Source organism: Piliocolobus tephrosceles, chromosome 8, assembly GCF_002776525.5.
Source record: "Piliocolobus tephrosceles isolate RC106 chromosome 8, ASM277652v3, whole genome shotgun sequence".
NCBI classification, from domain to species: domain Eukaryota; kingdom Metazoa; phylum Chordata; class Mammalia; order Primates; family Cercopithecidae; genus Piliocolobus; species Piliocolobus tephrosceles.
This window is the reverse complement of record NC_045441.1, coordinates 119,200,930-119,223,124: the sequence shown is the minus strand read 5'-3', so window position 1 is coordinate 119,223,124 and position 22,195 is coordinate 119,200,930. Positions and strand designations below refer to the sequence as shown.

Below are 22,195 nucleotides of genomic sequence, written 5' to 3'. Positions count from 1 at the left end.
GGTGATAAAATGTTCTGGAATCAGTGGCAATAATTGCACATATCTGCAAATATACTAAAAACCACTGACTTGTACACTTTAAAGGGTAAATTTTATGTTACGTGAGATCTACATCAATAAAAAGCAGCCCAAAAGAAATGAAATGTTTTGACTCAGCGCAGTGGCTCATGCCTGTATTTCCAGCACCTTGGGAGAGTGAGGCGGGTGGCTCACTTAAGGTCAGGAGTTCAAGACCTGCCTGGCCAACATGATGAAACTTCGTCTCTACTAAAAATACAAAAAATTAGCCAGGCATGATGGCACACACCTGTAGTCCCAGATACTGGGGAGGCTGAGGCCTGAGAATTGCATGAACCCAGGAGGTGGAGGCTGTAGTGAGCTAAGATCATACCACTGCACTCAAGCCTGGGTGACAGCAAGACTCCATCTCAAAAAAGAAAAAAAGAAATGAAAATGTTTAATAAATGTATACTCAAAAACCTGTGTCACCTTTTATATAAATTAAATTTTCACTAAAAATAAAAATTTTGCTTTTTTTTTTTTTTTTTTTTTTTGAGACAGGGTCTCACTCTGACACTGTCTAGAAATCAGTGAGGCAGTCATGGCTCACTGCAGCCTTGACCTCCAGGGCTCAAGCAATCGTTCTGTGTCAGCCTCCTGAGTAGCTGGGACTACAGGTGCATACCACCAAGTCTGGCTAATTTTTAAATTTTTTGTAGAGACAGCATTTCACCATGTTGCCCAGGCTGGTCTCAAACTCCAGGCCTCAAGCTATCCACCCACCTAGGATTCCCAAAGTGCTGGGATTAAAGATGTGAGCACAGAGCCTGGCTAAATTTTGCTAGTTGACACATTTTTCTACTTCATGAAAGAATTATACTCACAAATATAGTATGTTTGATTTATTCCTAAGAGGAGAGGTCCTATGAAGTATTAAAAGCTTCTCAGTTTAAATGTCTGTGTGTTCTTCTTTTTTTTCTTTTTTTTGAGACAGAGTCTTGCTCTGTCACACAGGCTAGAGTGCAGTGGCATGATCTCAGTTCACTGCAACCTCCACCTCCCAGTTTCAAGCAATTCTTATGCCTCAGCCTCCCAAGTAGCTGGGATTACAGGTGCATGACACCACGCCCACCTAATTTTTGTATTTTTAGTAGCGGCAAGGTTTGACCATTTTGGCCAGGCTGGTCTCGAACTCCTGACCTCAAGTGATCCACCCATTGGGCCACCACACCTGGCCAAATGTTTGTGTGTTCTCACATTAAAAACCACACATATGGCTGGCCGGGCAGGGTGGCTCATGCCTGTAATCCCAACACTTTGGTAGGCCGAGGCGGGCAGATCAGGAGGTCAAAGGATCAAGACCATCCTAGCTAATACGGTGAAACCCCATCTCTACTAAAGAAAAATATAAAAAATTAGCCGGGCATGGTGGCAGCTGCTTGTAGTCCCAGCTACTCGGGAGGCCGAGGCAGGAGAATGGGGTGAATCCAGCAGGCGGAGCTTGCAGTGAGCCAAGATCATGCCACTGCACTCCAGCCTGGGCGACAGAGAGAGACTCCGTCTCAACAAACAAACAAACAAAAAAAAAAAAACTCACAGAAAACAAAGAAACATACATACGACTGGGTACAGTGGCTCATACCTATAATCCCAACACTTTGGGAGGCCAAGGTGGGCAGATCACAAGGTCAGGGGATAGAGACCATCCTGGCCAACATGGTGAAACCCCATCTCTACTAAAAATACAAGAATCATCTAGGCGTGTTGGCGTGCACCTGTGATCCCAGCTACTTGGGAGGCTGAGGCAGGAAAATTGCTTGAACCTGGGAGCAGAGATCGCGCCACTGCACTCTAGCCTGGTGACAGAGCGAGACTCTGTCTCAAAACAAAGCAAAAAACCATACGTACAGTAAAGACAGTCTGACAGCGGGACCAATCGGCAGAACTGTCTACTTCCCCAGTATAAACAAAATGGATAAGCAGCTCCTAAGAGGGAGATTAGCATGCAGGAGGTTTTTGGGGAGGACTCTTGGGGTCAACACCATGGAAAGGATGGGAAGGAAGCTGGTCTGGGCAGGGGGAGAAGCTGGGCTACGATGCAGTCTCAGGGGCGACCCTCCAGGAAATCCTGAGACTGGATGGCCCTTCAGCATTATCCTGAGTTAGGACACACGGCTGGGCCTTTTATAACTGTCTGGATTAGTTACTGGATGCCCTAAGGAAGGGAGTGGAGGTGACCTCAGGAGAAATGGCTTCCTTCAGTGAAGTAGATATCAAAGGAGATGACAGCCAAGGACAGCAGGGCTTCCTGCTGCTGCTATGCCTAGCAGCTGGGGAGATTCGTTCTTTATTCCTGAAAGGATGTGGGATAATGCGTCACTAAAATGCTTAGGAAGAAAACTAGCACTTACCAAGAACCTACTACGTACCAAACATTTTCATATACATTATTTCATTTAGTCTCAAATCCAGAAGTTATTTGACCCCAAGGCCACATGGCTAGTGATGGAAGCAGAATAAGAGACCATCTCTGTCTTCAAAACTCTTTTCTTCACATCACACTGGCCAACTGACTATCTGAAACTTGGAAAGTTTTTATTGATTCTTGTCTTAAAATTGACATCTTCTGGCTGGGCGTGGTGGCTCACACCTGTAATCCCAGCACTTTGGGAGGCCAAGGTGGGCAGATTATGAAGTCAAATGATCAAGACCATCCTGGTCAACATGGTGAAACCCCGTCTCTACCAAAAATACAAAAATTAGCTGGGCATGGTGGCACGCACCTGTAGTCCCACGTAATTGCTTGAACCCAGGAGGCAGAGGTTGCAGTGAGCCGAGATGGCGCCACCGCACTCCAGCCTGGCAACAGAGCAAGACTCTGTCTCAAAAAACAAAAAAAAATTGACATCTTCTGAACATCTACGCCAGATGCTGGAGAATTAAGGGGAAAAAAACTGAAATATCACACACACACACAGTATATATACATTATACATAATAGATATAAATAAATATCTATACATCAATATACATATAGCTGTCCCTGCATCTCCTCAAGGGATTAGTTCAGGACTCCTCTTCAATACCAACATCCACAGATGCTCAAGTCCCTTATATAAAATGGTGTAGTATTTGCATATAACCCATACACATCCTTCCATATGTGTATCTGTTAAATCATCTCTAGATTACTTACAATACCTAATACAATGTAAATGTTATATAAATAGTTGTTATACTGTATTGTTAAAAGAATAACAAGGAAAAAAGTCTGTATGTGTTTAATACTCATGCAACCATCCATTAAAAAAAATATTTTCTAGGCTGGGCATGGTGACTTATGCCTGTAATGCCATCACTTTGGGAGGCTGAGGCGGGCGGATTACAAGGTCAGGAGATCAAGACCATCCTGGCTAACATGGTGAAACCCCGTCTCTACTAAAAAAATACAAAAAATTAGCCGTGCGTGGTGATGGGTGCCTGTAGTCCCAGCTACTCAGGAGGCTGAGGCAGGCAAATGGAGTGAACCTGGGAGGTGGAGCTTGCAGTGAGCTGAGATGCACCACTGCACTCCAGCCTAGGTAACAGAGGGAGACTCCGTCTCAAAAAAAAAAAAAAAGAAAGAAAAGAAAAAAAAAACCCACAAAGCCAAATTTCTTGCTTACTATATAAACAGTGAGAGCCATGCAGGTGAGGCACAGTCTTCAAGCAGACCAGACTACTAATCTTCTATCAGGCTTTGAGAAAGTCAGGAGTTCAGCGATGGGCAAACTTTCAAAGGTGTAAGTGTGTTGGCATCATTTGTAGAAGTGATAACTTGGGTGAAACTATTGTTGAGTGGCTGGTACTCAGAGGAGTGCTTATTGAAGTGAGTCTTTGTGATTGGTTGAATCAAGAAGTTGTCATTGATTGGGTTTACAAAAGCGTGTTCACTGTGATGAGTAATCATGGGTCAATTGAACTTAAAACTGGCTCTGATTGCTGGTTGTTACCATGGCTAACTGTATAGTCAATATTTTCTTAGGAGTGTGTCATTAGCAGAAAGGAAGTATGGATAAGTGGAAGTGTTGAAGGTGTTTGAGGAGAGAGTTACACGATAGCCATCTATGAAGGCGGGCGCAGTGGCTCACACCTGTAATCCTACCACTTTGGGAGGACGAGGTAGGCAGATCACTTAAGGTCAGGAGTTTGAGACTAGCCTGGTAAATGTGGTAAAACCCTGCCGCCACTAAAATTATAAAAATTAGCCAAGTGGCCGGGCATGGCGGCTCATGCCTGTAATCCCAGCACTTTGGGAGGCCAAGGTGGGTGGATCACCTGAAGTCAGGAGTTCGAGACCAGCCTGGCCAACATGGTGAAACACCGTTTCTATTAAAAATATGACAAATTAGCTGGGCAAGGTAGCAGGTGCCTGTAATCCCACCTACTCAGGAGGCTGAGGAAGGAGAATCGCTTGAACCCAGGAGGCAGAGGTTGCAATGAGCTGAGATTGTGCCACTGCACTCCAGACTGGGCAGCAGAGGGAGACTCTGTCTGGGAAAAAAAAAAAGTCATCTATGAAAAGTGGGAAGAGAAGTGGACTAGATAAAGGTAGTATAATTACTGCGAAGAATTAAGGTCCCACTTGAAGTCAAGAATATAAAGAGACAAGAAGTTAGTTTGTCATTTCTCTTTGGCCATATTTAGTTGTATGGGTACAGAAGCAGTAATACAGAAATCACTTCAACTGCGATTGAGGTTTTGTCAAGTAAGTACTATTAAGCAAGAGAGGTTCAAGGAAATTCAAAGGGTATTCAAGAACATGTATTTTTTAGCTTATGTATTTTGCTTTTTATTATGATATTGTCAAACATACTTAATAGCAGAAAGAACAATATAATGAACCCCACAATTCTATCATCCAAGTCCAATAGTTTGAAATTTTGCAATCTTTTTTCATCTATTTCTCCACATGGTTTCTTTTCCTGGATAATTTCAAAGCAAATTCCAGACATCATATCAGTTCACCTATAAATACTTCCAGATGCATTTCTAATAAAGAAGAGCTTTTAAGAACCATAACTACAATGCTATTATTACATATAGTGAAATCAACAATGATTCCTTCATATTAACTAATTCTCAATCCATGTTCCAGTTTTGCAAAGGAATGATGATAACAACCAGTAATGAATTTAAGCTGGCTAAGAAAAGAAGAAACAAGGGTGATGGTGGAGTTAGGAATAGCAGAAAAGTAATTGGATCAATAGGTTGCAGGCCCTGCTGCTGGGAGCATTGATAGAGTCAGGAACCCACAGGTAGGATGCTCGAAGGATAGGAGATGATCCCACTTTCCTTTTTGCCCATTGTTTAGTCATATCAGTCTTCCAACCTGGGGGGTTAGAAGATTCTGTACAGATTTCTTCCCTTCAGTCTCATCCATCTCAGCTCCAGCACCTGATTTTCTCAGGAGAATGTGCAAACTAAATTAGATTCTCCTATTACAACCTTGGTGCATCTTTGAAACACTTGTAATCATAATTTTAAAACTATAAGAAAATTTATTTGACATCTAACTCCACCAAGATCTACAGCTCCTTTGCTCACGACTGTCATTGCTAGTGCCTAGATACTATCAACAGGAGGTTTTTGGCCGGGCATGGTGGCTCATGCCTGCAATCCCAGCACTTTGGGAGGCCGAGGCAGGTGGATCACCTGAGGTCAGGAGTTCAAGACTAGCCTGGCCAACATGGTGAAATGCCATCCCTACTAAAAATTTTAAAAAATTAAAAATTGCTGGGCGTGGAGGCACATGCCTGTAATCCCAGCTACTCGGGAGGCTGACCTAGGAGAATTGCTTGAACTCGGGAGGCAGAGGTTGCAGTGAGCTGAGATCGCGCCATTGCACTGCAGCCTGGGCAATAAGAGCGAAACTCCGTCTCAAAAAAAATAAATAGGATGCTTTCAATAAATATTTGTTGAACGAAGGAAGGAGTATCAATAGTCTCAAATGCCACAGACTTCTAAATCCATCCATAACACAGTTTCCAACAAGGATTCTAAATTATTTGCTCTTAAGAGAGGGACACCAGTTCCTCGCTTGTAAAAAGATGCAACTTAGTAGGGTCGTAAGAGTTATTTTTTATTTTTATTTTTTAAACGGAGTTTTCCCCTTGCCGCCCAGGCTGGAGTGCAGTGGCGCAATCTCGGCTCACTACAACCTCCGCCTCCCGGGTTCAAGTGATTCTCTACCTCAGTCTCCCTAGTAGCTGGGATTACAGGCGCCTGCCAGCAGGTCCAGCTAATTTTTTCATTTTTGGTAGAGATGGGGGTTTCACCATGTTGGCCAGGCTGGTCTCGAACTCCTGACCTCAGGTGATCCGCCCGCCTCGGCCTCCCAAACTGCTGGGATTAGGCATAAGCCACTGTGCCTGGCCGTATTATTTAGTATTAGTTGAAAACTAGGTTTAAGCCCCTCATCCCTGCTGAATTTGGTCAGAACGCGTTCTAGGGCCGGGCGCGGTGGCTCAAGCCTGTAATCCCAGCACTTTGGGAGGCTCAGACGGGCGGATCACGAGGTCAGGAGATCGAGACCATCCTGGCTAACACGGTGAAACCCCGTCTCTACTAAAAAAAAAATACAAAAACTAGCCGGGTGAGGTGGTGGGCGCCTGTAGTCCCAGCTACTCCGGAGGCTGAGGCAGGAGAATGGAGTAAAACCCGGGAGGCGGAGCTTGCAGTGAGCTGAGATCTGGGCACTGCACTCCAGCCTGGGCGACAGAGCGAGACTCCGTCTCAAAAAAAAAATAATAAATTTAAAAAAATAAAATAAAACAACCAAAAAAGGCGTGGACCACGCGGTTAGACTTTCCCCATCAGGCTGATTCAAGAGGCGGATATTAACCTCTCAGGACGGAAGTTCCGGAGCCTTCAAACGCTCGGGGAAGCGACTCGGCAGCGGACCAAGATGGCGGCGCCCAGTGAGGGACAAGCGTTTGCTGTAGGGGTTGAAAAGAATTGGGGTGCAGTTGTTCGCGCCCCAGAAGGGACCCCCCAGAAAATCCGGCAGCTGATAGATGAAGGGATTGCCCCGGAAGAGGGAGGCGTGGACGCGTGAGTTCACGAGTTAGCCCTGGGTCCGGCGTTGGAAGATTGGAGAAGGCTTGGGGAGGGGGTGGCGTGTCGCGTGGGGGGTTTCCCTCGGTCGGCGACTGGGGCAGTGGGGATGGCTTCTTCTTAGGATCTGAAAGATACTCTGGTTACTATGTTTGATCGGCTTTGATCTTCCCGTCGGGATGTACCGGATTCCCAACCGCAGCCGAAATTTTGTCATCGGACATTATTTTTGGAAGGAAAAAAAGAGGACCGTTAACTGAATGAGTTCACCTGACTTCTCTTAATTGGGAATTCTTAACCTTTTTTGGTGCCGTGGACCCCTTTGGTTCTCTGGAGAAGCTTATTAACTCTCGTAATATTTTTAAATGCTTGGAGTAAATTACATAGGATTATAAAGGAAACCAGTTAGATTGGAATGTAGTTATCAAGATAGTAAAAGGAAAAAGTTATGCAGTAACATTCTTTTTATTAAAGAGTTCATAATATCTAGTAGTAGGTCTTGTCAACCATAAAAGGTATTTGAAAACGTGCAAGCACCATAATGTGGGAATATTATTTCCATTGATGACAAATTAACAGGTACTAATACTACTATGGTGTTTTTACCCTCATTCATCATTGAAGAAAATGCTAAATCTTGTCATTTAAAGAGAAATAAATGTCATTTTTACCCATCCAAGTTTATGGATGCTGTGAATTTTTTGAGGGGGGGGGAATTTTTTTCCCACACCGCCTTGAAGCTCTCTATGAATCTCTGAGAGTTTTAGAATAACTTTATTTCTTTTGAGCTATAATCGTTGATGTAATCCTATTTTTATTAAAATAATGCTTGTCGCCTGGCGCGGTGGCTCACGCCTGTCATCCCAGCACTTTGAGGAGGCTGAGGCGGGCACATCACGAGGTCAGGAGATTAAGACCATCCTGGCTAACACGGTGAAACCCCGTCTCTACTAAAAATACAAAAAATTAACAGGGCGTGGTGGCCCGCACCTGTAGTCCCAGCTACTCGGGAGGCTGAGGCAGAATTGCTTGAACCCGGGAGGCGAGGTTGCAGTGAGCCGAGATCACGCCACTGCACTCCAGCCTGGGCGACAGAGCGAGACTCTGTCTCTCAATCAATCAATCAATCAATAAATGCTTGTCTTTCAGCAATTCTAAATAAATAAATAAATAAATAAATAAATGCTTGTGTTTCAGCAATTCCCCGAATTCCCCGAGCACTGTTGAAATGCCTTCCACTGAGAATGAGAGAATTCCTTTGCTGAGTTTTTTTCTCCCTGATTTTTTTTTTTTTTTCATGAAGTCTCCTGAAGATCTTTACTTTGATTCGAATTTTGTAACTGGTTTTTTTTTTTTTTTTTTTTGGAAGGAGAGGGTATCAAAGGTCCCTCCAGGTAGAAATATCAAAATTGTTTTTTCAGCTGTTAAGAGTCGAATTTCTGCCAGGCGCGGTGGCTCATGCCTGTAATCCCAGCATTTTGGGAGGCTGAGGCGGGCAGATCACGAAGTCAGGAGTTTGAGACCAGCCTGACCAATATGGTGAAACCCCGTTTGTACTAAAGATACAAAAAATTAGCCGGGCCCACGCCCGGTGGTGCGCACCACTAATCCCAGCTACTCGGGAGGCTGAGGCAGGAGAATTGCTTGAACCTGGGAGGTGGAGGTTGCAGTGAGCTGAGAACGCACCATTGCATTCCAGCCTGGGTGACAGAGCGAGACTCCATCTAAAAAAAAAAAAAAAAGAGTCTAATTTCTGAAGAGATTCAAACTGTATAATGCATACCTGAAGTCTTGAGTCTTATTTTCTGTTTACTAAAGTTATGCAAAATACTTGTAGAGAACAGTGAATGAGTGAGGGGAATAGTTTGCTAGGATTAGTGGAGCCCTGTAGAGGCAGAAATTGATTGAAGTTTAGATATGGGTAAACTGTAAAGAGTTTTGAATGCCAGACTGAAGAATTTGGATTTTATTTAGTAAGTATTATAAAACCATTGAAAATAATAACCTGAGGAATGACATGAGTAAAATGATTTTTAGGAAGCTTAAAATCCAGCGTTGGTGTGATTTATGATATGATGTATAGAGAAGCTAGATAGAAAACATTTAAGCAGAGGGTACTGTGAAAGGTTTACCAACAGTTTTGCCACTTTATATTAGGAAGGACACGTCTGCCACTTCCCAGTCAGTTAATGGATCACCCCAAGCAGAACAACCTTCACTGGAATCTACAAGCAAAGAAGCCTTCTTTAGCAGAGTGGAAACGTTTTCTATATCCTTTTTTAGTTCATGTGAATTGCACTTTCTGCCTGCTTCTAGAGTTCTCCAACGTATTACACTACTTATTGTAATATTTTAAAGTTTAGAATCAAACCTTCGTAAGAAGTTATATAGGAAAGTCAGTGTCCTAATGTGTTATCACTCAGAGGGACAGTTGAGGTTATCTAACCTTTTCTTTTTACAGAAGAAAAAAATAACAGCCTGAGAAAAGAAGAAATAATAACTAATACTCATGTATAGTATGTTTTTGCGTATATTATCACATTCAATCTTGACCTTAAACCTATGAAAATAAGCATTATTATTATACTTGTTTTACAGAAGAGGAAACAGTTTGGGGCAGGTTATATGACTTGCCCAAGATGAACCTGTTAGCGAATGGCAGATCCAGGATTATAATCTAATGTTTTTTAGATTATTAGAGACTATACTACGATAATGTCTCTTTCTAGATTTTCCTTTGTATGTTAGCTACCTATTGCTGCATAACAAATTGCCCTAAAACTTAGTGATCTTGAAACAACAAACATTTTTTTATTTCGTAATTTCTGTGAATCAGGAATCCAGGCATGGCTTAGCTGAGTCCTCTGACTCAGGGTCTCTCACAGGCTACAATTAAGGTTGGTCAGGGCACTGTCATTTCAAGGCTTAACTAGGAAAATTGTCTCAAAACAAAAATAAAAACGCCGGGTGCAGTGGCTCACGCATGTAATCCCAGCACTTTGGGAGGCCAAGGTGGGTGGATCACGAGGTCAGGGGATCGAGACCACGGTGAAACCCCGTCTCTACTAAAAATACAAAAAATTAGCCAGGCACGGTGGCGGGCGCCTGTAGTCCCAGCTACTCAGGAGGCTGAGGCAGGAGAATGGTGTGAACCCGGGAGGCGGAGCTTGCAGTGAGCCGAGATTGCGCCACTGCACTCCAGCCTGGGCGACAGAGTGAGACTCTGTCTCAAAAAAAAGAAAAGAAAAAACACAACAAAATTAGCCAGGTGTGGTGGTGCTCACCTGTAATCTCAGCTACTCAGGAGTCTGAGGTAGGAGAATAGCTTGAACCTAAGAGGCGGAGTTTGCAGTGAGCCAAAATCGTGCCATTGCACTCCAGCCTTGGCAGCAGAGCAAGACTCCGTCTCAAAAAAAAAAAAAAAAATAGGAAAGGGTCACTTCCAAACTCAGTCATTGGCACACTGTTGGCAGAATTCATTTACTTGTGTCTGTTGGACGGAGGGCTTCGGTTCTATACTGGCCATTGGCCAGAGATGCCCCTCCCCTCTTGGTTCCTTGCTATGTGGGCCTCTCTAAAAGAAAGTTCACAATTTGGCAGCTGGCTTCCATCAGAGTGAGCAAGCCAAAGAACAAGATACAAGCCAGCCTCATTTTGTAATCTAATCTCAGAAGCGACATCTCATCATTTTTGTCATATTTTATGCATTAGAAGCAAGTCACTAGGCCAGCCCATACTCAAGAGGAGCAGATAACACAAGGACATGAATACAAGAAGGCAGGGATCATTGGAGCCACCTTAAAAGCTGCTCACATCACCTTGCTTTGAGAGAAGTAGCTCCACCTGCTTTTTTTCCTGCAAGTTTGCACCCCCACCCCCGTGTGTGTGTGTGTGTAGACATTCTTCCTGTGTTGCCCAGGCTGGTCTCGAACTCCTGGTCTCAAGCAATTATGCTGCCACAGCCTCCCAGAGGGTTGGGATTACAGGCCTGAACCGCCAAACCTGGCCCTGAATTTCTATCTTATAAACTATTAACAAGGTCTTGACTTAGGAATCAAAAATTAACAAAATTTCAGAATTTAAGACCATGAAATAAGCCAAATCACACACCTTTTTTTAATTCAGAAACTAATACTGGCTAGGCGTGGTGGCTTATGCCTGTAATCCTAGCACTTTGGGAGGCCAAAGTGGGCGGATCACCTGAAGTCAGGAGTTTGAGAGCAACCTGACCAATATGGTGAAACCCCGCCTCTACTAAAAACACAAAATTAGGCCAGGCGTGGTGGCTCATGCCTGTAATCCGAGCACTTTGGGAGGCTGAGGCAGGTGGATCATTAGGTCAAGAGTTTGAGACCAACCTGGCCGACATGGTGAAACCCCATCTCTACTAAAAATATAAAAATTAGCTGGGCATGGTGGCATGTGCGTGTAGTCCCAGCTACTCAGGAGGCTGAGGCAGGAGAATTGCTTGAGGCTGGGAGGTGGAGGTTGCAGTGAGCTGAGATGACACCACTGCACTGCAGCCTGGGCAGCAGAGAATACTCTGTCTCAAAAAAAACTTATACTGGAATATTACCCAAATGAAAAAGTAAGCACATACCAGCTATCACATTGCATGTTTCAGGAAGAGACATTAAGCGTTATGTCATAAGTTTATTTACAAACATACCTCGTGTGCTATATGCCTGAGATCAAGAATTTGATCCATTGTTTTGTTTCCTTTTTTTCCTTCAACTTTTTTTTTTTTTTGAGACAGAGTTTCATTCTGTCCTCTAGGCTGGAGTACAGTGGCACCATCTCAGCTCACTGCAACCTCCTCCTCCTAAGTTTAAGCAATTCTCCTGCCTCGGCTCCCGAGTAGCTGGGATTATAGGTGTCCACTACCATGCCTAGCTAATTTTTTGTATTTTAGTAGAGATGGGGTTTCACTGTGTTGCCCAGGCTGGTCTCGAACTTTTAAGTCCAGGCAATCCGCCTGCCTCAGCCTCCCAAAGTGCCAAGATTACAGGCATGAGCTACCATGCCCGTCCTTTTTTTCTTCAACTTTTATTTTCAGTTCCAGGGTACATGTGTAGGATGTACAGGTTTGTTACATAGGTAAACGTGTGCCATGGTGGTTTACTCACAGATCAATCCATTGCCTAGATATTAAGCCCAGCATCTGTTAGCTATTCTTCCTGATGCTTTCCCTCCCCTGACTCCCACCTCCAACAGGCCCCAGTGTATGTCCTTCTCCCCACGTATTCATGTGTTCTCATCGTTCAGTTCCCAGTTATAAGTGAGAACATGTGTTTGGTTTTCTATTTCTGTGTCAGTTTGCTGAGGATAATGGCTTCCAGCTCCATCCACGTCCCTGCAAAGGACATGATCTCATTCCTTTTATGGCTGCACAGTATCAAAGAGATTGTGAGCTCAGACATCCATTTTAAGCAGTTGATGTATTTTTTTTTTTTTTTTTTTTTGAGATAGAGTCTCACTCTGTCAGTCAGGCTGGAGTGTACTGATGCGATCTTGGCTCTGCAACCTCTGTTGTTCAAGTGATTCTCCTGCCCCAGCCTCCCAAATAGCTGGGATTACAGGCTCCCACCACCACGCCCAGCTAGTTTTTGTATTTTTAGTTTCACCATGTTGGCCAGGCTGGTCTCAAACTCCTGAAGTCAGGTGATCCACCCGCCTCAGCTTCCCAAAGTGCTGGGATTATAGGCATGAGCCACCGCGCCTGGCCCAGTTGATGTCTTATAAAGAAAAGTGCAGCAAATCAGATCCAAAGTACAAGTCATCATAATTAGTAATTCCCACTTGTTTTCCACTGAAAATGGCAAATTCTTCTCTGGGCTGTCATTTTGGCACCTATAGACCATAGATGTTGTGAAGCTGAGGAGACTCTATCCCAACATGGCCAACATGGTACTGACAGGTAGCTCTGTGAAAGGAGCAGAGACTGAAGGCAGAAGAAATGTGATACCACATCAAGTCCTCCACTTTTCACTACTTTATTCCCTGTGTGCAAGGACAGAAAGACTTGGTAGTTTTTTATGTGAGTCTTAAACATTTTTAAATTACAGACTTACAGAAAGGTTGCAGAGGTTACAAAGAACCTTTTTTCCCTGAGCTATTTGAAAGTAAGCCACCAAAGTGATGTCTTACTACTCCCAAGTATTTCCTACAAACAAGGACTTTGTCCTGTGTAACCAGAATGCAACCATCAAAATCAGAAAATTGACATTGATAGGTTATACCCTCTAATCCTCAGACCCCAGCTTTTTCATCAGTTGTACTAATAACATTCTTTATAGTTGAAAGATCCAGTTGAGAATCACACAGTACAGTTAGTTGTCACGTTGCTTTATTCTCCTTTAATCTGGAACGTTTCCTCCGTTTTTTCTTGAATTTCATGATCTTGGTATTTTGAAGATTACAGAACAGTTGTGGTGTAGAGTGTATGTCAGTGACATTTGTTTGATGTTTCTTTGTGATTAGATTCAGGTTATGCAGGAGTGTGGTGAAGCAGTGCTGCATTCTCATTGCATCCTGTCAGGTGACACATGATTTCTATTTATCGCTTTATGGTGATGATCACTTTGATCACTTGATTAAGGGAGTATCTGGCATTTCTGTTGTAAAATAACTCTTTCCTCCTTTGTAAATAAGAAGTACTTTGTGGGGAGTTTCTTTGAAACTATGTAAATATCCTATTCCTTGTCAAACTTTATGTAATTGATTTATTTGTAGCAATGTGGACTTATGATTTTCTTTGTTATTCAATGGGTTATAATTCATTACTATCATTATATATTTTGATACTCCAGTTGTTCCTTATTTAGTCAGTGACATCGCCCTCAGGTTGGCTTCTGTGGCCTTTTGACATGTCCCATAACCCATGACCTCTTTATTGCTTTCAGGAACAAGTTGTTCTCGGCTTATCTTGTATTTTTCTTGCCCCATCCCTGGAATCAGCCAATTCTACAAGGATCCTTGGCTGTTTTTCAGTGGAGAATGTTATTTAAAAGCTAAGATCTGAACTGGGTGTGGTGGCACACCTGTAATCCCAGTACTTTGGGAGGCCCAGGCAGGAGAATTGCTTGAGCCCAGGAGAGACCAGATTGGGCAACATAGCAAGATCCTGTCTCTATATAAATGAATGAATGAATGCCAAGATCTGGGTGCAGGGAGAACTCATAGCTACTGGGATGCCACTGTTCTGAGGCCCTGTCAGAGGAAAAAGCTAGAGAATATATATGTTTATACACACACACACACACACATTGACATGTATACACACATCTAAATTTACATCCATTTTTCTCTATATTTTAAAAAACAATGAGTTCCTGCTGACATCTCCAGTTGCAATTGTATATCACAGGATTCATTCTAGTTTTCTCCTTTTCCCTATTTTTCCCTCCCATATTCAGCACTGTGAAACATAATTTCTGTTATCCTCAATATATTTACTACTTTGATCAATCCCCTATATGCGCTTTGCTTAATCTCCCATTTCTGCCATGCTGCCATCCTTTCTTGCATGAATCTCTCGTCACCCCATTTAGGCCCCAGCACTCCACACTTGGCTGCCCGCAAGTGAATGCCTGGTACATACCATTTTGGTTCTGACACCCTGGGCTGAGCCGCCTCTTCACAGCCTCCTGGGTCAGACATCTTCCTTGTTCACCATCTAATGGCTTTAAGACTAAATTGCTCAGGAAAGGGAAGGTATTTTAACCATCCTTCTACCATTGTTTCTTGCATTAAATCTTGATTTTGATACAATATTTAGATCCATTTCCTTTTTGTTCATTGGCTATAAATTGATCACCATTTTGGATATAATGATTATTTAACCATTACTTTTATTCTAGATAATCATGGCTCCTTTAATATTTGTATCTAAATTTTGTTTTCCAGTCTTCATTCTTCCTTTGCTGATGTTGGAATGTTTTTCAAATTCCTATATCCCTTTATAAAAATGTAGAACTTTGCTGCATCTTCTTTCATATTTTATCCTTTTTTTAACTGTGCTTTGTAAAATAAGAGCTCTTCAGGTAGAATTTTTTTTTTTTTTGAGACAGAATCTTGCTATGTTGCCCAGGCTGGAGTGCAGTGGTGCCATCTCAGCTCAACTGCAACCTCCACCTCCCAAGTTCAAGTGAGTCTCCTGCCTCAGCCTCCCCAATAGTTGGGATTACAGGTACATACTACCATACCCAGCTGATTTTTGTATTTTTAGTAGAGATGTTGGCCAGGCTGGTCTCAAACTCCTGACCTCAAGTGATCCGCCCATCTCAGCCTCCCAAAGTGCTGGGGCCACCACACCCGGCCCAGGTAGATTATTAAAAACTGAGGCTGGGCGAGGTGGCTCCCACTTGTAATCCCAGCACTGTGGAAGGCCGAGGAGGACCAGCCTGGCCAACATGGCAAAATCCCTTCCCTATTAAAATTACAAAAATTAGCAGGGCATGGTGGCGCATGCCTGTAATCCCAGCTACTCGGGAGGCTGAGGCAGGAGAATTGGTTGAAACCAGGAGGCAGAGGTTGCAGTGAGCCGAGATCGTGCCATTGCATTCCAGCCTGGGCGACAAAGCAAGACTCCATCTCAAAAAACAAAACAAAACAAACAAACAAAACAACTGAGCATTTAATATTAAGGAGTAATAAATGTTTTAGGATACCTTTCCAAATACATACTTAACAGATGCTTTTAGCTATGTAAAACACATTCTCACACATCCCCATTGATACTAGCAATCTTTTGGAGGGATAATTTTATTGCCTTTATTCTTTGGAAAGTAAAAATGGATGGGGTACAGTAGGAGAGCATAGGTGAGTGGCAGAAAATATTTCCGTGTTTTTGACTTTGACCGTCTCTTATTGTTTAGGCATATCCCAGTACTTTCACTAGTGTCTTTAAGTTCCTAGTATTTCAGATTCAGTGAAAATTAACAGATGCTATATTCTACCAGAGAACCAATAATAAACTTTTTTTTTTTTTTTTTTTTTTGAGACAAGGTCTCATTCTGTTGCCCAGGATAGAGGGCAGTGGTGTGATCGTATATTACTGTGGCCTTGATCTCCTGGGCTCAAGCCATCCTCCTCCCTCAGCCTCTCAATTAGCTAAGACTACAGGTGTGCACCACCACATCCCGCTAATTTTTTTATTTTCCGTAAAGATGAGGTGTTGCTGTGTTGCCCAGGCTGATCTTCAACTCCTGAGCTCAAGCAATCCTTCCATTTCAGCCTCCCAATGTGCTGAGATTATAGGCATGTGCCACTGTGCTTGGACAATAAACATTTTAAACACCTAAAATACATAGTACTTCTTCAATAATAAGTTAATAACTTTTCCCTCCCACTTATTACTTAAATGACCTTCATCATTCTGTGAAATATGGGCCTGTGCATTAAAAATAGTTTTTACCACTTTTCTCATTGCCTTTCTCCTTAATATTTATTCCTATATACATTAAGAATGAGTTGGGCTGGGCCCAGTGGCTCACGCCTGTAATCCCAGCACTTTGGGAGGCCAAGGTGGGTGGATCAGGAGGTCACAAGTTCAAGACCAACCTGGCCAAGATGATGAAACCCCATCTCTACTAAAAATACAAAAATTAGCTGGGCGCAATGGCAGATGCCTGTAATTCCAGCTACTCGGGAGGCTGAGGCAGGAGAATCACGTGAACCCGGGAAGTGGAAGTTGCAGTGAGCCGAGACTGTGCCAATTCAATCCAGCCAGGGTGACAGAGCGAGACTCCATCTCAAAAAAAAAGAGTGAGTTAAGATTGTAATTTATGACTTACTCCTTTTAATATACTTGCAGTGTTCACCTGTGATTCCAGCACTTTGGGAGGCCAAGGTGGGCAGATCACCTGAGGTCAGGAGTTCAAGACCAGCCTGAGGAACATGGTGAAACCCCATCTCTACCAAAAAATACAAAAATTAGGTGTGGTGGCATGCACCTGTGGTCCCAGCTACTTGGGAGGCTGAGGTGGGAGAATTGCTTGAACCTGCGAGGGTGAAGTTGTAGTGAGCTGAGATTGTGCCACTGCACTCCAGCCTGGGTGACAGAGTGAGACCTTTTCTCCAAAAAAAAAAACAAAAAGTACATATATGTATGCACACACACACACATACACGTATATTTATACACACGTGTATATATACGTATACGTACACACACACACATTTATATATATATTTGCGGTGTTGTTTTTCTTAACATGGATACTCTTTGAAATGGGCAGGTAAGCCCCCTGAGCTGTCTCCACTCGTCTGTGCAAAATATGGCTGGGTCACAGTTGAATGTGATATGCTCAAGTGCTCTAGCTGTCAAGCTTTTCTCTGTGCCAGTTTACAACCAGCTTTTGACTTTGACAGATGTAAGTATAAGGTACAAATTACATTTTTCTCCACACTCAAATATGTACTATCCTGGTTTTCTGGGGCGGGGAAAAGGTCGTTTTAGTTTGATCAAAAAATGCATACTTCAATCTTTTTTTTTTTTTCATCTTTTTTTTTGAGATGGAGTCTTGCTTGTTGCCCAGGCTGAGTGAGATACAATAGTGCAATTACAACTCACTGCAGCCTCAACCTCCTGGGCTCAAGCAATCCTTCCACCTCAGCCTCCCAAGTAGCTGGGACTATAGGTGCAGTGCCACTACACCTGGCTAATTTCTGTTTTTTTTTTGTAGAGGTAGGGTTTTACCATGTTGCCCAGGCTAGTCTTGAACTCCTGAGCTCAAGTGATCTGCCCACCTTGGCCTCCTAAAGTGCAGGGATTACAGGGGTAAGCCATAGTGCCTGGCCAGTCTTTTTTTTTTTTTTTTTTTTGAGACGGAGTTGGGCTCTGTCGCCCAGGCTGGAGTGTAGTGGTGCAATCTCGGCTCACTGCAAGCTCCGCCTCCTGGGTTCACACCATTCTCCTGCCTCAGCCTCCCGAGTAGTTGGGACTACAGGTGCCTGCTACCATGCCTGGATAATTTTTTGTATTTTTAGTAGAGACAGGGTTTCGCCATGTTAGCCAGAATGGTCTCGATCTCCTGACCTCGTGATCTGCCCACCTCGGCCTCCCAAAGTGCTGGGATTATAGGCACGAGCCACCGCACCTGGCCTTTTTTTCTTTTTTTTTTTTTTTTTTTAAACTAAGCTAGCTACTGCAGCATGGACTTAATGTAATCTAGGTAACAGCAGCATGTTTACTTTATTATTCCAAAATTTATACTTCTAGACAAAGAGTGACAAAGGACTTTTATGAAGGCTCACATTTGGAATGCTCTGCTTTATAAGATACATGGGGGCTGGGCGCGGTGGCTCACGCCTGTAATCCCAGCACTTTGGGAAGCTGAAGTGGGCGGATCACATGAGGTTGGGAGTTTGAGACCAGCCTGGCCAACGTGGTGAAACCCCATTTCTGCTAAAAATGCAAAACACTACTCAGGTGACTGAGGCAGGAGCATTGCTTGAGCCTGGGAGATGGAGGCTGCCATGAGCCGAGATTGCACCATTGCACTCAAGCCTGGGTGACAGAGCAAGACTGTCTCAAAAAAATAAAAAATAAAAATAAGATACATGGTATCTCCTTTGTTGATCTTTAGGATCTCAATTTAGAACCTGTTTTGTGGAAAATATTAAGATTATGTAGTTGATAATATTTTCACATTTTAAAATTCTCTTATTTGTATTTTTAGTTAAATCTCTGCTCTTAGAGGCCATTCATTGGATTCTGAATCTATATAGTGTTTTCTAAGGTGTTGCTGTTTGTGTGGATTTCAGATAAGCAACGATGTGCTGAGCTGAAGAAAGCCTTGTGTACTGCCCATGAGAAGTTCTGTTTCTGGCCAGACAGCCCATCCCCAGGTACTTATTTTTGCGAACTCCTGTTCACCATTTTCCTTCGTCATTGCATGTCTAATATTGTCTATTTGTTGGTGAAAACCTAGTCTTTGAAGTTTCTTTTTCTCCTTTTCTTTTTTTTTTTTTTTTTTGAGATGGAGTTCCACTCTTGTTGCCCAGACTGGAGTACAGTGGTGCGATCTTGGCTCACTGCAACCTCCGCCTCCTGCATTCAAGCGATTCTCCTGCCTCAGCCTCCAGAGTTGCTGGGATTACAGGCATGCGCCACCATGCCCAGCTGATTTTGTATTTTTAGTAGAGATGGGGTTTCGCCATGTTGGTCACTCTGGTCTCGAACTCTTGACCTCAGGTGATCCGCCTATCTCAGCCTCCCAAAGTGCTGGGATTACAGGAGTGATCCACTGCTCCATCCTCTTTTTCTCCTTTTCTATTTGCATTTTTCCAGAAAAACTTATATTTACTTGTGTTATTACTTACCTTCATTAAGTGCATTTGACATGCTTAAGGCTTTAGACATATGTATGCATTATCCCATTTAATCCTTACCGGGGCCCTGGGAGGTAGATATTATCAACTCGGTTCTTTTTGTTTGTTTGTTTGTTTGTTTTGGGTTTTTTTTTTTTTTTTTTTTTTTGAGACAGAGCCTCGCTTTTTTGCCCAGGCTGGAGTGAGGTGGCACGATCTCAGCTCATTGCAACCTCCACCTCCCAGGTTCAAGCGATTCTCCTGCCTCAGCCTCCTGAGTAGCTGGGATTACAGGTGCGCACCACCACACCCTGCTAATTTTAAAAATTTTTTGTAGAGGTGGGGTTTCACCATGTTGGCTAGGCTGGTCTCAAACTCCTGATCTCAAGTGATCTGCCTGCCTCGGCCTCCCAAACTGCTGGGATTACAGGCATCAGCCACTGTGCCCGGCCACAACCCAGTTAATTTAGGTGAGGAAACTAAGAATCAAAGGTCTTAAAACCAACTAGAAGAAGCTATAACTAAGTTTAATCTGATTTCAAACCTTCGCTTTTCCCATCACACCAAGAAATGCCATATTCTACCTAGGCTTCCTGTAGAGGGAGTACTAATAGCAATCATGGTGGAAGTTCATTTGCTACCCAAGTGAGGGTGATCACAAATCTGCAGTTTATTACAGTAAAACAGTACACTATCACAACAGCATTGAAGTAAGGGTGTCATCACAGCCACAGGCTGCCTGTCTGGGGAGGCCAGGTCCAACCTCCTATTTCCTGTCTACGTAAGGGCCATAAGAGAACATACTCACCCTTGAATCAGGAACTACTGATGTGTGCACAGAACACTTTGGAATAAGAGAGCCCAAAATGTAATCTCAACTGGGTTTTTAAAAATATTTTGTTCATCGGCCAGGCACAGTGGCTCCCAACCATAATCCTAACACTGGGAGGCCAAGACAGGAGGATCGCTTGAGTTCAGGAGTTTGAGACCAGCCTGAGCAATAAATACAGTAAGACCTCATTTCTATTAAAAATAAAAATTAAGGCCGGGCGCGGTGGCTCAAGCCTGTAATCCCAGCACTTTGGGAGGCCAAGACGGGCGGATCACGAGGTCAGGAGATCGAGACCATCCTGGCTAACACGGTAAAACCCCGTCTCTACTAAAAAAATACAAAAACTAGCCGGGCGAGGTAGCGGGCGCCTGTAGTCCAGCTACTCCAGGAGGCTGAGGTAGGAGAATGGCGTGAACCCGGGAGGCGGAGCTTGCAGTGAGCTGAGATCCGGCCACTGCACTCCAGCCTTGGGGACAGAGCGAGACTCCGTCTCAAAATAAATAAATAAATAAATAAATAAATAAATAAAATAAAAATTAAAAAATATTTTGTTAATCATGTAGGCATATTCCTGCTAAGTAAACAGCTTCAAAGCAGAGCCCTCTGGTGGGGAATCTAAGAGCAAGTAGAAAAAATTATTTAGACCCATAGTTATAAAGCAACACTATTCATCTGTATATTTCATGCCTTGACCAAGACTCAGTGCCATATAGGTATATTTTTTATTTCAGTAGGATGGCAGGCTAATTCCAGGGTCACTGATAGCTAGGAATATTCCATGATTTACCACTAAAAGGAAAAAATAGATTGAAAATAACCAGAGATTCCCCTCTACCTTTGATCAATGAAAGGGTGGTAGAAAAGGGATTATTAAATAAAATTGTTAAAGTGAAGCTGATTGCATAATAAGGATTTCCTGCTGTTGAAATAGCTAGGATTTACTAGTTATTTAACTGTATTGTATAACAAAACTTGGTCCCATGAGGATTTGAATCCATCCTTGTCTAGTGTACTCAGTCCAAGTTTGTTTTTGCTTTTTGTTTTTTGTTTTTTTTCTTGAGATGGAGTCTTGCTTTGTCGCCCAGGCTGGAGTGCTGCAATGACTCAGTCTAGGCTCACTCTACTTCCTGGGTTCAAGCAGTTCTCCTGCCTCAGTCTCCCGAGTAGCTGGGACTACAGGCACGTGCCACCACACCCGACTAATTTTTGTATTTTTAGTAGAGACGGGGTTTCACCATGTTGGCCAGGCTGGTCTCGAACTCCTGACCTGAAGTGATCCACCTGCCTTGGCCTCCAAAAGTGCTGGGATTACAGGCGTGAGCCCCGTGCCTGGCATCTAAGTTTTTAAGGTCTGCCCAGGGCTCTATTTGTGGTTCCCAACTCTTGTCACTATACATTTTGCTTTCCTGATCTCATTCGTAATTCAGCTACCACCTCGGAGACCTCTAATTCCTATCCAGACCTCTCTTTTCAGCTTGACTCATATTTTCATCTACCTTCTAAACATTTCCACTTAATATTATAGGTACCTGGAACTCAATGTATATAAAACTGAACTCTTCCTCTTATACCTAAAACTTTCTCCATCTTGGCAAATAGCACTGACCTCCCATCCAGTTGTCCTAGCCAGAAACCTGAAAGTCACTTTAGATGCTCTTCTCTATCGTCACCCACTTTGACCTATCCATTCTACCTCCTAAATGGATCTTAGATATGACCTTTCAATTATACGATCCCTTGGTTTGGTTCTTTAACATACAAAGAACATTTGTGTAGATAAAAGAACACTCAATTATTTTCACTTTATGCTTAAATTTATTAAGCAAAACTACTAATTTTGAAGGTAATTTTTTTCTAACATTTACCAATAATTATAAACTAAATTAAATTTCTTTAAACAGTTTATGTTATGTTATGTTATGTTATGTTATGTTATGTTATGTTATGTTATGTTAT

At 43.0% G+C, this 22,195-nt stretch overlaps 1 protein-coding gene across 5 annotated transcripts in view; it reads left to right on the top strand.

The window, feature by feature from the left end:
* Window positions 1-6,870: 6,870 nt before the first annotated feature.
* The window catches only part of ZC3HC1 (zinc finger C3HC-type containing 1), a 35,835-nt gene continuing 20,510 nt past the window's right edge, over window positions 6,871-22,195 (top strand). For all 5 annotated transcript variants that reach the window (XR_002730819.1, XM_023207867.1, XM_023207866.1 and 2 more), the window contains exons 1-4: window positions 6,871-7,092; window positions 9,253-9,364; window positions 17,318-17,468; window positions 18,862-18,945. Coding sequence is in view for 4 of the 5 variants with exons in the window: in XM_023207867.1 (XP_023063635.1) it covers window positions 6,947-7,092; window positions 9,253-9,364; window positions 17,318-17,468; window positions 18,862-18,945 (493 nt within the window). In the remaining variant the exon portion in view is untranslated. The remainder of the gene's footprint in view (window positions 7,093-9,252; window positions 9,365-17,317; window positions 17,469-18,861; window positions 18,946-22,195) is intronic.